We start from the raw sequence: 17670 nt of genomic DNA, 5'->3' as shown, positions 1-17670 counted from the left end.
CATGGAAAAGCGCTGAGAGCCTGTTGCATGTTTACACTAAAGCCTCTTCACTCCAAAACCCTAATTGGGTTAAAAGCTGAGGTTTGAATGATCTCATCTAAACCTCAGCATGGCAGCAATTAACAGGAATAACAGCGATTAACTAGTTTAGGACCGTTTGGTTAGAAACACGAGATTGTGTTGTTGTAATTAATCCCAGACGAGAAGCTGCTTTTACCAGAATGAAGAATCCGACCTGCTGGGTTGGCCAACGTTCAAGTCAAACGTTGGGTAATTATCGTTGCAACAGGGTAAACAAGGCAGATAATTGCCTGTGGCCCCCTTGAGAATGAGAGCGACGACAACTTCGTGAGAACCCCCTTCAAATCCTGTGATCAACAATGTACAGGAAACGACTCCCTAACGAGGCCCTGTGACACACGGGGGGGATTCTCGAAGTTAGGTTGAGGATTACAATGTTTGTGTGATGCGTTGGTTTGCCCTTAAACTGTATTATTCATATGTCATCACACTATGCACTTTGTTTATGATTTTGACATGAAAAAATTGTAGATTGTGAATGCTGTGGTTGATGTGGCCCCCCCCCCTCTCCCATGTCCCTTTTGGCCAGGGGCCCCTAACGTCCCTGGAAAAGCTCCTGGTAATAGTACAACATAAAAATAAGTCCGTGGCTGCATCTGAACAGCGAATTAAAGGGCGTCACGATCAGAATACATTTCACACCATTAGCCGCAATAGCATAACAGCAAATAAAATAATAATACATAATACAAATGTGGCCTGTTATAAAAAGCCGAGGCAGCGGGTTACAACAATTATCATTCATCAGAGTGACTACATGTGTGTTTCCTGTGAAGCTGAAGGCTGACGACTCTGCTTCAGGCAGGAATCAGGGCGACTCGGGGGGGAAACGAGAGTCAGGCGCTCACTCTGCACGGAGCAAACAAACATCAGCCTCATGTCAGCCCAGAAGTAGGTTGCTCCCACCAATCTGCCCGGTAACAGTTATGCAGTGCGCATGTTAGTCATGGGCTTGATGGTTGTGTGCAAGCATGCATAAGTGTGCATGTTGGCACGTGCAGCCAGTGAGTGGGCTGAGGGGAGCGGAGGAGGAGGAGGACGAGTGGGTGGAGGAGGAGGAGGAGGAGGAGGAGGAGGAGGAGGAAGAGGAGGCCAGTGGTAAAGGCTTCAACAGCAGCTAAAGATAGCACAGTGCTCGAAGGCACTCGGTGGAGTGCACGAGTGCAAAAGTGCACGAGGAGCCCTTTATCAACCGCAGAGGCACAAACCACAGCTCAGGTAATTGAGCGTTTGTGGGATATTGTGCAACGATTGTCCAAAAGACTTTAATAAGCAGAAAAAGATTTGATCCAACGCTGATATATCATAAATATTCATTCTGTAGAAGTTAGAGAAGCAGGTTGGATTTTCTGAATTATTCATCGTCTGTGGGGTTGTTCACTTTACTCAGTGTAGTTTGGAAATTACAAACCATGCCAGTCTGCGGTCGAATATTGATTTGCAAATCAAACAGTATTCAAATTATGAAGTGCAGGAGACCTGTATACAGTTTGTATCCTGTCTGGTTATTAGGCGACAAAAACTCTTTAAATTAATGTAGATTAACTTGTTGCATGTGGACATTTTCTGTGTTAAACTTCATCTTTAGTTCACCAAGTGCTGTCAGGACCTGAGTCTTCTCTACAAACAGATTCTGCATGTGAGTGTGAAGCGTTTGCAGGTGGACAAGAGTTTGGGACAGAAATGCGTCGACCATCTGCTTTTTTAAATTCATCTGCGTTCATATGGAGATAGATGTTGATGGAGATGAGCCAAAACGTCGTCTGGACCTAAAGTATCACTGTGTTTCGTGAGGAGATATATTCTCTCCATTTTATTCCTGTTTCTCTTCGTCACCTGTCTGCACCTCTGATATTGTGTCGTTCAGATTAACGCATCGTGGATAAACAGCATTTCCAAATATGTTGAGCGTCTTTTATTTCCCACCATCTCCTGCAAACCCTCACATGATTTATGAAGAAAACCGAACATCATGGCAGAACGCCTGCTTTCTTACCAGCCCTGCGGCGATGGAAATACATTTCCAACTTCCCTCTTATCTTCTCAAATGATCCTCAGTCATGCGTGTTTGTGATCCGAGTCAGAGCTCGACGCTGGATGCACGGCACCGATGGACAAGCGGACCCAGCGCCGGGGATTTGAGCTGTATTTACTCAGCCAGTCGTGTAGTTTCTATAAGTAAATTCTCACTAATCGCATTTGGCACAAACGTGAGCGTTAAGTGCTAAATTAAACAGGAATTACATCATCGGCAGCAGCAGTGACACGCTGATCTACTTCAGCCACACGTCAATACGTCTCGCCGGCTATATCCAGCCGACTATTGGCAGGGGTCTAAAGATAGAAGTGAACGCTGCCCAGTAGACTAATGCTAATCACAGCTCCATCACACAGGCCACTCTGAGGAACTCCATTAATCCGTTCGGAGCTGCTCTGGGAATCTGGCAGCTTCCTCTAGAAACGGGGATAAAACACTCGCGCGGCTCAGATCAGGAGATAAACCTCGACTCCTTTTGTCTCTAAGGCACAAAATCAGCCTGATAATGGCCCAGGAGAAGGAGCTGTTCTATCTATAGATCAGATATAAAGATGGATGATTATATACACTACTGAAAATCACAACACACTTTATCTCATAGGCAAAGTTAGAGAAAAACCCAACACTTGGCGACCGTGGGAAAAGAGAAAACCTCCTGCAGCACTGGACTCAAGCGTTGAGCGTTGGGGGTGAGGGGAGAACAATCGGGGAGAGAGGAGAGAGTGAGACCAGGATCGGTTCTGGTTCTGTGTAATAAGGTTAAAATATTCCGGATCTAAACGCTTCGGTGCAAGATGGCGGATCCAGAGTCTGAGTCTCAGCTGATGTACGTTCCCAACCGATCACGAGTCAGTCTCAGCTGTCAATCATTATTGTTTCAATCTGTTTCTACAGCATCAAATAACCAATTAAAACCAAACGTACCAGAAACATCAACACTCGAACATACATCTTGGAAATGTTATTATTTTACGTGTATTTGTTAGTTTGGTCCATGTCCTATTCACTAACATGGAGAAGTCTTTTTTTTTTTTCATTTAAGCTCAAATAATTCATCTTGAGTTTCACGAAAAATTTGCTTTTGCGTTTGGTGGTAGTTTTCTACGATTTTTGCAACCAAACAACGCATCTTCACCGATTCCCCTCTAATCATGTGAATTATGAACTTTATAAATCAAGTCATATGAAGGAATCTTTTATTGTCAGGTCCTTCATATCGTGCAGAAAACAGAGAAGAGATCTTTTTCACCTTGTTTTCAAAACCCACTTCTCATAATTCACAGAAAACAAGGTCGTTCCGTGATTATCCAACACGGGCTTGTACGAGCTCACTGTGATTCCAAGGCTCCGCTCAGAGTTTAACTCATTAACATCCTCCAGCGTCAGATCCTCCACAAACAAACAACAGCAACCCCCCCCGCCCCATGTTTTCCTGAAATGCGATTTTACAGCCGACATGTTTGTGTGTCTCTCTCTCACGTGTCGTTTCGGCCTCGATGTCATTCAGCCACAGAGCGATGATGTGATAACTGTGTGTGGTCTGAGGTGATCTGTGTTTGGACGGATTGAAGTAATGACCCCCAGGAAGAGAGCGTGGGGAGACAAGAGGAGCCGTTTGTCTAACAGGGCCTCGCTCATGAATCACGAGATATTATATATATATAATGGGTCCTTATGTAAGACAATGTTTCCGACTTGTTAAACAATGTTTCTGTGTTGAATTAGATTTGAAAAAGTTCTTATATAATCTCACGGGGTCACGTTATATCACAATGACTGGATTCTTGTGACAATGCACAGCGGAATAATCTGATAATCTGGTTACACGGGAAAATGTAAACCCACAACTACATGACCTGCTTTTTACAAGTCCTGTAGCTTTTGTGTTGCTGCTTATTGTTCTGTCATCGAATATTAATCGTTACCAGTGACATTGATCAATATGGATGAAGTTAATTTTTGTATTATTTTCTAGTAAGACCTTTGTACCTTTCACAATTTGTTTGTATTTATTTTTTTAGTATTTGTATTTTTTGTTTTGTAGTATTATTTGTTTTGTATTTTTTGTGTAGCATTATTTGTTTTTATCTTTATTATTTTAAAGAATTCTTATTTCTAGCATTTGTTTTGTATTTTCTTACAATATTAATTCTTTTTTTATTAATATAATTTTTAGTAGTATTATTTGTTTTGTGTGTTTTTAGTAGTATTATATATTTTGTGTTTTTAGTATTATTATAATTCTTTGTACTACTTGTTTTGTGTTTTTTTTTTTAGTTCTGAGTATTCCTTCAGATTTCTTCTGATCTTTCCCTTTGAGATCTTTCCACACCAGCTCCGTCTCCTCAGGTCGGATCAAGGTGTCCGGCCGGCAGATGGTTTGATCCATCAACACATCAGCCCTGTCGTCGACCTCCTGCTGTGGAAACCTCTTTTGTTGAACATCCTCCAACACGAGACAAACAACCTTCCACTGACGTCCCACAAAGCCTCGGGCCGCGAGCCGGACTGAGCCGCGGTCACCGGGAGTGAAAGGAGCTCAGATTGATGGAGGCTCTGCCGTGAAAAGAGCCCGTTGCTAAAAGGCACACGTGCAGATATGCATCACAATAGCGTGAGCATGTATGGAGGCAGCTCTCAGTGATGGAGTACAGCACATGCAGAGACCATCTGGATAATCAAGCAAAGGCTGGGGGTGGGGGGGGAGAACTCCTTCATCCAGAAAGCTCTTTGAGAGGAAACTTTATTTTAGATCTTAATGAAGATTCTCTCTGAAGAGTCGACACTGAATCTAGAAAAGGTTCCCGGGGGTCATGAATATTCTTGGAACTCAACTACCAACCTGGAGCTCAGATGTGGAGATTCTGGATTTAGCTTTAAAGTAGCAGGGAAGACGCTGACGGGCCAGTGACACGTGGACCTCTGCTGGTGTTTCCCGGACAGTGACAATTTAAAAATGATATTTTTAAAGCATAAAATCTAAATAAGAAAAACCCATTAATGTATTAATGTTTCGCCCACACAGGTTTCAGAGAACCTTTCAGTCTTTGACCTGAGAATGACTGTGTCTGCTCTTCAGATGTGCACGTGCAAAGGAATAGACCCACGTTCTAATTTATATATAAGCAGCAGAAATGTTTTGCAGCCCAGCTCTGAGCCTCGAGCTCCGCAGGCTGCTCCTGTGACCTCACGGCTGCGACGTGCAGCAGCAGCTCTGAGACCTGATATGAGCGGGTGAGTCCGGATCCCGTCCAATCAGGTGCATCGATCACAGGAGACGATCAAGAGAAATGAGAGGCAGCTGTGTCACAGGAAAGAGTCTGATATTTTCCTTTTTAGTACATTTTTAAAGGCTCTGAATATTTCCAGAATCCACTGCATTGCTGATGAACCATTTTCAAGCCACAGTTGCTTTGTATCCTCTGGGGAAAGATTTTAGGAGACAAGGAAAAGAAAAATGAATAATTTCCAAGAAAAGATAATGTTTGAAATAGTTATTCATATTATAAATATATAGATTTACAGGTGGGACTCAGATGTTGTTGCTCTAATCAGCCTCACACAGACTCCACTTGGGTTTTTTTTCATATTAAGATGAGAAAGCTAATATCAGACATTAGCCAGGTCCCGGTGCCACTCTGATCTCATTACGAGGCCACCTCCCGTCACCGAGAGCTGATTTGCAGAGGGACTCAGGTGGTGGTCGTCAGATTAACTGGTCGTGTGGCCTCGCGAGGGAGAAACTGCCAATAAAAACGCAACTGAATCAATGTTTAGTGTTGACTTGTCTCAGCCAGATGGGATCTGTGGTGACATCCCATCTCAGAATCTCCCCTTTAATTCAGCTGCTCATCTTAATGTCACTTTATGGCTGCAGACGTTTCTCTCTGTCTTTTTTAAAACGGGCAATAAATAGAAGCGATTACGTGGATTGTAACGCAAAAAACCTCACAGCTGCAGAAAATGAAATACAACGGCAGATTTGAAGGATGGTGCAAGTGTTTTAAATCTAGAATATCACTCAGGAGAGTTCTGCCAAAGCCCAACATGCCTTTGAATTTAATCAAGCTGCAACAAATTTCACAAATTAGGTCCTTAAATTAGATTTTTTCACCAAGATCCAGGAATTTTTCCCTGTAAGATGTATAAAAATCAAATCTGCTCCAAATGTTAACATGTTCTTCGATCGCCTTAAATATCAGTTTTGGAGGAAAATCTAAAAAATATGTAACTGTTTTCCTCCAAAATTGATATTTACAGCTTGAACCAGGTTTCATGTCACCTGCCACGTTCACCTGTGACCTCTGACCTGAACCAGGGCCTCAGAAGTGAAGTGCAGCCTCTTCAGGTCCGAGCTCTGGTCCCCGTTAGGTCTGCTGGTCCTGACGAGGTCAGTGTTTGGGCTGGAACGGATCCCGAAGAGGAAACCCCCCCAAAAAAAGAAACTCAAATTTAGTTTCCAGGATGTGTTGTTGCCATGGTATTGCACTGCGTCTCCTTACATCGCCATGGAAACACAAAACTGATGCCTGGCATGGGGCTGTAAGTGAAGTGGGTCAAGAGCATCTGAGGGAAGTCAAACCACATTTATTTTATTTATAGTTTATTTTATTAACACAGGTTAATAGGTCTCAGTGGGATTTTGCACGACAACAATAGAGAAACAAGTCGAGTGACAGAGACCAGACGACAGAAACAATCAAACTAAAGGCTCCATTCATGTCCAGACCATAATATGTAATACATTATGGTCTTTTCTCCTTTGTTCAGAGGCACCAGGGAACTGTGTTGCATTCTAAGACTACAGATTAGGGCTGTGAATAAAACAGCATCAATTACTGCAATATGATTTTCATCCAAAGCAACATGAGAAAGGTTCAGTACATATCAACATGAGTTATTAATCACAGTGAGGAGGTTTAACACCCGATTGATTTAACTTAGATTTAAAAACATGTTTGTTTAAGGAGTTTAAAACCAGAACCTTCGCTCAGGAGCAAAACTTTAAACTAAATAACAAAGTGACGTTTATCGTGATAATCATGAAAAGTGACTGATGGGAAATTTTATCTTCCAGCTCTTCTACAAATGTTGTTTTAAAAATAATGTTTCCACCTCAGAGTTCAGGCTCATTGGCTCCACGAGATGTAATAAACAGCATCTTAAAGGCTGGTGCTGACATCTAGTGGTGAACAGAGTCACTGCCTCCTACAGGATGTGTGTGAACTGAGGCGAGGGAGGATTCAGCTGGTTGTAGTTTGGAACTTCACCACTAGATGCCACTAAATCACACAAACTGAACCAGTGACATGTTTTTCATGTTTGGATATTTTTATTCCAATGCTTGAAATTATCTGCTCCAGAAAAAAATATTATTATTATGGTTATAAAGGTGATTAATGAGATGATAGATCGATTTTATAACAAACACATTGTTTATTGTCATTATTATCATTATTATTATTGTGATTGTTGTTATTATTATTATTACTATTATTATATAGACTCAGGGTCCAGATGAAATACAACATAGATTAAAATTCATACAAAAGCCCAAAGAGAGAAACATTTATTATTATTATTGTCCTTCAGGTATGATCATATAATTCACACTGATCACAGTGAAATCTGGATTTTATAAAGTACATAAATAGACTAAATAGATATTATTTTAAAAACTGGGTGTTTAAAAGTCATTTAACAGTTTAACTTCAGGAAGACTCAGTTGTTTTAAGGGGTAAAGTTTATAATGACCACTTGTTGTAGGTCCTGCATAGAAAACGAGTGTCTCCACAAACAGCTCCTCTGTGAAGGAAGAACATGTCTGTGCCTGATGTCAGTGTGTTGTTACGAAACATGTGCTGTGGGTGATGTTAGGATGTTACGAGCTGCACCTGAAGGCAGCACGGTGTCCTCTCTGTTGTCCCCTTCAGGTTCAGGAGAGTCTCCGGAGTGTCTGCTGCTGGAGGTGGGGTGTGTCTGCTCTGCTGCTGGAGACAGTGGAGAGAGAGAGTCAAGCCACACACAACAAACCAGGAAGCTGCACGAATTCTTCTTTAAAATAAAAGCCCTGAAACTGAACATTTATAACAACAACAACAATAATAATTTATTTGGATAGTTTCTTTGCTTGCTGTGAATTTCCCGGATATTTTCCTGCCATATTCTCACATGAGCTCACATACGAAGGGGCAGGCAGGGAAAAGTTCTAGAAAACATCCGGACCAACAGACTCGGACTTTATTGATCATTTCTAGAGAAAACGTCCAGACATTTCTCTGAATTCCTGTTAAAGGTCCAGTGTAAGATTTAGGTCAAATTGATCTATTGGCAGAAATTGAATATAAAATAATCCTACTGATGTTTTCACCTGTGTGTTTCATCTAAATTGTACGAGTTGTGGTTTTCTTTACTCTAAAATGAGCCTTTATATTTAAATGCTTTATATTTAAATACTTTATATTTACATCGGGAGTGGGTCCTCTCTACGGAGGCCGCCATGTTTTTTACAGTAGCCCAGACCGGACAAACCAAACACCTTTTGAGTTTCTATGACAACTAAAGGCTACTGAAGGCTGAGGTGAGGTGTGTTCAGCTGCAACATGCAACTTCACCACTAGATGTCACTAAATTCCACACACTGAACCTTTAATAACAACGATAATAACTTTATTTAAAGATGCCAAAGCGAGTAAAGCAAAGAACATCCAAAGAATGAAATAAAAAAGTAAGATAAAAACAACAAAGTTGAAACAACAAAGAGACAATGACAAAGTGCAGCTCAGTGGACGCTTTTATTGTGAAGGGGTTCGCCCGGAACCACCTGTTGACGCCGCGTCACGCTCGGCGGTGTCGGTAACAAGCCGGTGGAGCAGCTCGCGCCCCGTCAGACACCTTCAGGGGCGAGGAGGCGGCGCGCGCGCGACTCACGTGCGGAGCGGGGAATGCAGCTCGCGAGCGTGTCACCGGATGTGCGCGAGCGTTAGTGGGAGAAAGACAGAAGCGGAGGAAGAAGAAGGAGGAGGAGAAGAAGGAGAAGAAGAAGGAGGAAGAAGAAGAAGGGAGCGATGAAGAAACACCAGAGTCCCGGCAAACAGCAGCAGCCGCCGCCCGCCCCGGCGGACGTCCCGGCCCCGAGCACCGGAGAGGTGACGGTCCAACAACTCAACGAGCTGCTGTCCGACGGCAGCGGCTTCTACAGCCTCCCCACGCAGCACTTCAACGAGGTGTTCACCAGGATATACATCGGGAACGCGTGAGTCACCCTCCTCCTCCTCCTCTTCCTCCTCTATCCATCCCTCTATCCCTCCATCCCTCCCTCCATAGTGAGATGTCTGACAGGTAGGACCGGTTCTCCGAGACGCTCCCTCATCTTCATCCTCATCATCCTCCTCCTCCTCCAGACGCGACAATGACAACCGTGTCGCATGTCTGCACGCACGCACTCACTCACGCATGCACACACGCACGCACGCTCACAGGGCGGGCTTGTTGTTGTGGCGCCTCCACTTTGTCATCACGACAACAGGCGGTTGTTGTTTTTGTTGTTGTTGTTGTTGTCCTCGACGCACCAGCGGCGACATTGAGGAGGAAGAGCAACACTGTCACACAATAACAACAAGAATTATACATATTCTAAGAAGTGGAATGTTGTGGCGACACAAAGACCCGTGTTTCCTGAGTGGTTCCCTCCATCATCTCTGCTCCTCCTCCTCCTCTTCATCACCCACAGGAGCAGGAGTGTTTCTCTGTGTCAGAACAAAGAGCTGGACACAGGGAGATGCTCCTGTGATGAAGAGGTTGTAGATATTCACCTTCATCACACGTGCACTGAACTCCGGAGATTCTCCCCACTCTCTCCGGAGGAGGTGCATGTCTGAGCCCAAATGTCCGAGTGCGAGACTTCGGATTATCTGCGGACTTTCTCCGCCTGGCCTCCTCGTATACAGTCCGCAGAGAGTCGTGCGAATCCGATGTGTGAACACAGCAGGAGATCTTCCTCTGGAGTGGGGGGTTGATGACCTTTCTAACGCAATATTGTCCTGAATGTGTTTAAATACGTGTCTCATAAACTCTAGAGAAAACTTCAAGCGCTGCACGTGTCCTAATAACTTCTGATCAGTGCTGGTGTTTATTGTTAAAGTGTAAAATGGGGAGCAAGATTATGTCAGCAACAGGTTATTAGGTAATTGTTGTATATTTTCTGGAACTTTTTCTGCCAAAACCCCGACTAAAATGTCCGGGAAATGTCCATATCAAGTGATTCGGACATAAATAAATAACACATTGTTTTCTCTTTGTGTTTAATCACATTAACAGACAGATAAATAATAGCTATGTGAAGCTGTGAGATGTGCTGAGCCCTCAAACCAACATACATGCAGTGGATGTACTGTATTTTCATATCGTACGAGGCAGAAGCAGAACCATAAATCCATGGTTGTTGGGCGCTATTGGTTTTGTAATGAACATGCCGAGTCCTTAGGAATTTATAGCCCCGCGTTCCATAAAAAAGAGGGTTCCTGGTATTTCCAGCATTGACGTGTATGATCGTGGACGAGAAGAATAATCCGCCTGCAAGACGAAGAGACAAAGAAAAACACCACACACCTTAATCCTCACTCATGTCAGCTGCTAATCGAGCCTTGTTCACACTTTCAAATTAAACTTGTGCATGAATGAATAAGTCAGTGATGAAGAGTTGGCGACTGTAAATAAAGATGGATGATGCGTCTCCGCCTCCTTCTGTCGCCAAGCTCCCAACAGATATTTGCTAAACGATGATCAAAGCAGGTGCAGATTAAAGGACCAGTGTGAAGGAACTAGTGGCATCTAGTGGTGAGGTGGCAGATTGCAGCCAACTGATCCTGTGAAAGGCTCTATGTGGAGACGGTGTTCAGTTTGTCCGTTGTGGGCTTCCGTAGAAACATGACGGTGCGACTCCGCGATTAAACACTAAGGAAAACACTTGTATCAAAACTATAATCTTATATATTTATATAGAACGGAACAGAATGCCTTTATTGTGATTGGTAATTGAACAATGACATTTGCTGTGCATCTCTAAAACGTTGATTTTCTGGTTTCAAGTGTCAAATTTGTCGGAACAGACGTCGAGAAGCAGCAATGGGAAAAAAAATACACTTTCCAAATGCCTTTTATCTGACTCGTAATGTAATATAAGCTTTTACAGAGCCGCTCTTAATCTCACTTGTATGGATTCACGGTAGAGAAGCGACCCGGGGATGAGACAGTTTGGCTCCAGTCTCTGCCGGCGGAGTGCAGGAAGAAACACATGCACATTACTGTACCTCAGAGCTGCTACAAAATCAATCTGAAAAGCCCGACCTGCTCGGCCAAGTCTCTGAAACAAAGTGCTGGCAGTCCCGAGCCTGGACGCCGCCGAGCGCCATAACGCTGCAGGCGTGAAGGAGAGACTCTGATGTGCCGGCTGCTCCGTGAGGGAGACGCCTTCATGTCTGATGAAGGAATTATGTCTCTTATCAAAGGCCATTAGTGGAGTATTTTAATATTAAAGTACATCTTACGGGGTCCAAAACAAGGCCAGTGTACAGAAGCCTGATCGCACAAATGGCTCAGCCAGAGAGAAGCGATATTGATTGTTGATTAGAGCCTGAGCCTTGTCCACTGTTCCCACCACTGGGAGCCGCTGGGCCTTTCTGCTGAGGTCTGGTATTAGTTGCACCTCGTTACAACCGAAACCGTGTAGCAGGCCGATGAAACGAGATCCAAACAAATGCACTGATACTAAACGGTGGAGTCTAATTACAGGAGTCAAATTGGAAAGAAACAATCTGTCTGTAAGAATATTCGTTAAACTCGTCAAATGTAAAAAAGGTTAATGGGCCCAGTTCCAGTTATGAGTCACGAGATCCCACGGGAGTCAAACCCATTAACCATCTTTAGCTCCGAATATATAGTTTTACTGTGGAGTGTTTTTTAAATTAGTGTTTTTCAGGTCAAGTCAAGTTTATTTATAAAGCACATTTATACTACAGTCGATCAAAGGGCTGTAAAATAAAAAAAGCATGAACAGAGGCTCAAAACAAATAGAATTAAAATAGAAATAAAAGGGTAAAAACTCCTTTCTGTTGTAGGTAAATCCAGCTCAATAAGACTTTGACTCGCACAGCACTTGTCTTGAAGTGAGCAGCCGGTGAGAAGCTCTCATCCGGAAATAAATCACAATATTTCCTGAACTCTTGCCCTGTTCTCAGATCTGTGGCCGTCAGCACTTTGAACCCACCGTGTGCAGTTCAGGGACGGACTCGAGGTGCGGTTGTTTGCTACGAGGAACACTTTGGCTCTTTGTGAAGCTGCTCTTTAATAATGGATGTTGTGGGACTGCAGATCCCAGGGTGAGGAAGAGGAGGAGGCAGGGACTGGCCAGGTAGAGAGGAAGAGAGGGTGTGAACTCGGCTGAACCCAGCGCTGCTCTGCATGGAGTTGCAAGGACGTACGGTGAACACATGTTCAATCATTCATGCCCACCCGCATACACTCAGTCCAAATGCACACAAACATGTAAAATGGCAGCGTTACTGACCCGTGAGCAGGTGGGTCGCTGGTGGGTCGCTGGTGGGTCGCTGCGTCCCTCCCCCCTGTGGCTAGTAAGGCAAAATGGTGGCAGAGAGGATTGGTTTTATTAGTTCTTGCAGAGGGGGCTTTGCAGGCCGCCACCTCCAGGGAGCTGCAGGGTCACCTCGCCGCACCCGCTTCATATCGACTGGAAGCAGACACGGCAACAAACGCACACATCGCTGTTTTACCTGGAGATTCATGATGCTCGTATACGAAATAAAGCAAATACAGATGAGAATCTTTTGAATCTGTCATTATACTGGAATCCACAGCGTTGGTGTGATTCCATTTCTGACGTGTTGAGACACTCGAGAATCCGATGTCTTTAGTAGCTACAGCATGTTTTTTTTGTGTTTAAACATAAATTCTATTTGGTTAATTAGCGACACTAAATGCCTCATAAAACTTTAATGTAACGTATAGAGAAGAGTCATTTCATTCAGAATCAATGGACAGTGCCTGCAGCCAGGTTGGATCGCAGCAGTGGACACAGGCACTCAGCCAATCAGACGAGAGCAGCCAAACGCTGTGTTACTGTTTGTTAGGAATATGTGTGTTTGCTTTTTAAAAAAATTAGAGAAATTATTTTAATAATCCTGGATTCACCCCCTGATTTGGATTTGCATGAAAATTCAATGGGTATAATCACTTCTGTAGTTTTTGTGTAAAAACATGAGCTCCTTAAAACTAGTAAATACTAAATATTTATTTAAAAAACAAACATTGTGCTTATTTCTCTGAGGTTCAGTGTCACCTCCCACTTCAGCATTATAGCAATTTTCAGTTTCTGCAGTAACGGATCTTCAGACCTGTACATTAGTCTGTAATTTAGCCTCAGGTCGACCACAGTTGTAAGAAACAATATGTAGAACTGCTTGTGCACCGAACTGCAGATTTACAGTATCTGGCCTCGTATCAAGAGATGCTGCGGCGCTGCCAAATGCATGAAGCAGCAGCAGCAGCAGCAGCGTCGTAAAGGATGCAACCTACATTGTTAGAATGTCACTTTAAAGTAAATAGTGCTGACGCGCTGTGTTCCTCACAGAGAAGTATCTGTCAGGTGTGATTATTCGTGCTGTTATTTGTCCGAGACGTCTTGTTCTGCTGCTGTGTTCTCATCACAAACAGGTTTTATTTCACCATCAGAGGAAGTACGCAAACTTTGTTTCAGCGTTTGTTTCCATCTTGTTAAACTGTGGTCATGTGCCTGGTCTCGCCCCCACGCAGGTTCGTGGCGCAGAACGCCATGCGACTGCAGAAACTCGGAGTGACGCACGTCCTCAACGTGGCGGAGGGCACCTCCTTCATGCACGTCAACACCAGTGAGGAGTTCTACGCCGGCACGGGCATCACGTACCACGGCATCAAGGCCAACGACACGGAGAAGTTCATCCTCAGTGCCTTCTTCGAGGAGGGGGCGGATTTCATCGACAAGGCCCTAGCACACAATAACGGAAAAGGTACGTTGATTTATTCATTTATTTATTGTTATGTGGAACACAGGAGATGATGATGATGATGATGATGATGATGATGATGATGATGATGATGATGATGATGATGAAGATGGTGACCGTCTCAGGCTAAATCTGACCCACTCCTGAGCCCTGCTCCACATTCCATTATCAGATCATGTCCCTCACGCACATCACACCTGTAGCGCTAAAGCTCCACCCCTCTTTTTTTAAACAGTAGCTTAGTTGTGCTAAACAGAAGCTGTGACACTTTTGTTCTGGGTAACGGAATAAAACAAGAAATCACCGGGGAAATTAGTCTTAAATTAGACATTTGACATATGAATATTCTTTAGCAGATTAACAGGATTAATCCCAGGAGACTTTCTGTACTGTAACGAGAGAGAGAAGGAGTGAAGAGGATGAAGGAGGAGCAGAAGCAGGAGAACGCGTCTCACCTCCTGCTGCCTGGTTTTGCTGGAGTTTGCCGTTGTGCTGTGTGCAACATTATCTTTGACATTTTCTGACCCCTCAGCTTTGAGCAGCGAAAAGGTCACGGCTGCAGGATTTTAATGAGAAACTGCGTCGGTGCATTGTTCATAAGAATCTAATGAAGCCACGAGGCTGCAGTGGGGAATTGGACATGTTTACAAACTCTTCCTGCATCTATGTAAAGTTTTATAATGAGAATCTCTCAGCACGTTTAATCTGCAGGGGAAAAAAATCTCGTTCCTTTCAGGTCTATAAAGAGTCTCAGCATATTTTAGCTCATGTTTTTTTTGTCTTATAAACTTTATTAAGTCGTATGTTTTATTCTTTTTATTCCTCCGGCCACTGGGTGTCGCCAGTTACGTTTTCAGGTGGTCCGCCCCGTTTTTGTGAACACAATACCAAAAGAGCACCTAGAGGGATTTTGTTCATATTTGTCACAAACGTTCAGTCGGATTCAACGATGATCTGATTAGATTTGGGAGGTCAAAGGTCACAGTGACCTGAGCCTGGAGGGGTTGGTGGAGGCACAAGAAAGAGTGAGTTAACGTATGAGTGAAAGAATAAAACAGAAGAGAAGAGGGGAAGAGGAGGAAGAAAGGAAAAATTGGCAGGTAGTGAGCGATGCAGTGTGTCTAACAAGAGGATACAGTAGAATCAACATTGATCTGTGGCAGGGAGCGAGATTAGATACTGAAGAGGTTGTCTCATTGGCAAAGGACAGAGGAGGAGGAGAGGATGGAGGAGGAGGAGAGGACGGAGGAGGAGAGGATGGAGGAGGAGAGGACAGAGGAGGATAGAAGAGGAGAGGATGGAGGGAGATTGCATGACAGCGGAGAGGCGAGAGATGTGAGAATAATACCAGGGGAGCGACACGGATCGGTGTTGGGTTTCAGAAAAAGTGCAGAATCTGCAGATGTGACCTGAGCCCGACACATCAGCTGCCAAGTCGAATCCCTCCTGAGGTTCCATCTCGTCTTTAAAGAAAGTTACACACAAACAAGACAAACAGGGCTGACAACACAAATACGGGGAACATACATGTTGTGTGCACAGAGTTGTTGCTTTTTTTACGCAGGATGAGGAATCGATGTGAGATGAGGCTGCAGTGAAGATGATTGACTTTGCCGAGTCGGCAGCAGAGGTCAGGTCTTGGATTTGCATCTTCTGGCTCAGAAAATGCTTCGCTAAGCAAGTTTGCTCACAGCACATGTTCCCCGGGCTCCTGCTCTCCTTTGTTTCCTTTTTATTCTTTTGTTTTATTTATTTTTTTGTCCTGAAAAGCCACCACGACGTAGGAATCCTGCACGATTTTCTCATATTTACACAATGAAATAAAACATGTTTCATGTGTTAATTGAGGGAATCTCTTCAAATATTTGTACAATTAGTCGGTTGGACTCGAAGATGAACTGGTTAGATTTCGGTGGTTGAAGGTCAAGGAAGCTGTGACCTCACAAAACCAAGTGTCGCCTTGTGAACTCGTTATCTAACGAACGCCTCGAGAGAATCCTCTCAAATTTGGCTCAAGTGTTCACTCAGACTCACAGATGAACTGATTTGATTTCCCTGGTCTAAGGTCACAGTGACCTCATGTGAGTTGAGAAAAGAAAATGTACGAAGACTGTAACTGCACTGGCAGGAGGGTAATGTTTGTCGTGATTCTGTAAATCCAGCTTTGTGCGTTTTATATAACACCAACATCTTATTGTCTCTGTATCTGTGTCCTGCAGGGAAGGTGTACGTACACTGCAGAGAAGGCTACAGCCGCTCTCCCACCATGGTCGTCGCTTACCTCATGCTCCGCCACAAGATGGACGCCCGGCTGGCGGTGGCCACCGTGAGGCATAAGAGAGAGATCGGCCCCAACGACGGCTTCCTTCGCCAACTGTCCCAACTGAACGAGAAGCTGGCGAAGGAGGGCAAGCTGAACGGCGAGGTGGGAAAACTAAAGACCAAATGATATTAAGAGACCCTCCGCCCCCTGTCTCCTCCCATCATGCCTTTCACAGGCCTCAGCTGCTCTCGGAGACTGACCCCACCCCCCCCCAGACTAAACCAGCACTCATCTGACGCGCCAGGGGTATTATTCAGAATCACAGACATACATGCATTGATCTGTGTAGATAATTATTCCTCATTCACACACACACACGCTGTTTCTTTTCTGAATCTTTGGTCCACGTCTCCCTGCTGCTCAGCGGGGGCATCTGTCCGTCCTCTGCCTTCTCCGACAAAGAGTGTGATCTCAAATACTTCAAACGAATCCCTCAACCCCCCCCCTTTGTTACCTCCTCACCGAACAGATGTGCAGACGTCTCGCCGCTCGAACCTGAAAGCTCTAAATTTATATCTTTTTTGAGCTGAGCCACTTGAAGCATTCCTCAAGTTCCCACAAGTTCAGACGGTGAAAACTCTGCCCTGATTTATACAAAAAAAAATCCTTAAAAACTTGTAAATACAAGATTATAGCACAATCATTCCATAGTTTTCCACTGCCGGGAATGTCAGCGATGTCTCCGCCAGCAGGAGTTCTCTATAGGTTCCTGATAAACTCCTAGATATCAAAGGTCACTGACGCCGAATGTTGCAGACAAAACGAGTCGGATATGTAAATATGGATTAGTCCAAACATTCCAGGAAAACTAAAAGAAAAAGCCCCTTAGAGTTAAGTTTGCCCACACGATCTTTAAAGTCGTCCCCTCTGCAGGGACAGATGTTTAATGCACAAACACAGAAGTTCACACTCTGTTCCATCAAACTGCAGCTTTGTGTAGAATTTCACTTATTTCAGTTTCTGGCCTCTAGTTTGAAAGCGGCGGCTCAAACAGCAGCCATACGTTTTATACAAAAAGTTATTAGAAAGTTTATGGTTAAACGATAACGGGCTATACATGTTAGTAAAAAAAGCTGATATGCAACATGTGAAATTGCACCATTAACGTTTAAAGTTAAAGTTTCGTACCATCATCCAAACATTTACTCGTCCTCTATGTTTCTGCGTAA

At 43.9% G+C, this 17670-nt stretch overlaps 1 protein-coding gene and 1 long non-coding RNA gene across 2 annotated transcripts; both read left to right on the top strand.

The window, feature by feature from the left end:
* Nucleotides 1–1220: 1220 nt before the first annotated feature.
* On the top strand, nt 1221–5885 carry LOC118100186. Its single transcript, XR_007032304.1, has 2 exons — nt 1221–1299; nt 4440–5885. It is a non-coding gene; the product is annotated as an uncharacterized LOC118100186 (long non-coding RNA).
* A 3076-nt stretch (nt 5886–8961) lies between these two features.
* dusp3a (dual specificity phosphatase 3a) lies at nt 8962–16941 on the top strand. The gene is made up of 3 exons (XM_035144984.2): nt 8962–9374; nt 13949–14181; nt 16398–16941. The coding sequence occupies exons 1-3, from the start codon at nt 9187–9189 to the stop codon at nt 16625–16627; spliced, it is 651 nt and encodes a 216-aa protein (XP_035000875.2). The 5' UTR covers nt 8962–9186; the 3' UTR covers nt 16628–16941.
* The last annotated feature ends 729 nt before the right edge of the window (nt 16942–17670 follow it).

Source organism: Hippoglossus stenolepis, chromosome 21 (genome assembly GCF_022539355.2).
Source record: "Hippoglossus stenolepis isolate QCI-W04-F060 chromosome 21, HSTE1.2, whole genome shotgun sequence".
Classification (NCBI taxonomy): Eukaryota; Metazoa; Chordata; class Actinopteri; order Pleuronectiformes; family Pleuronectidae; genus Hippoglossus; species Hippoglossus stenolepis.
Note: the sequence above shows the minus strand (reverse complement) of the source record. Positions and strands in the feature narration are given on the sequence as shown.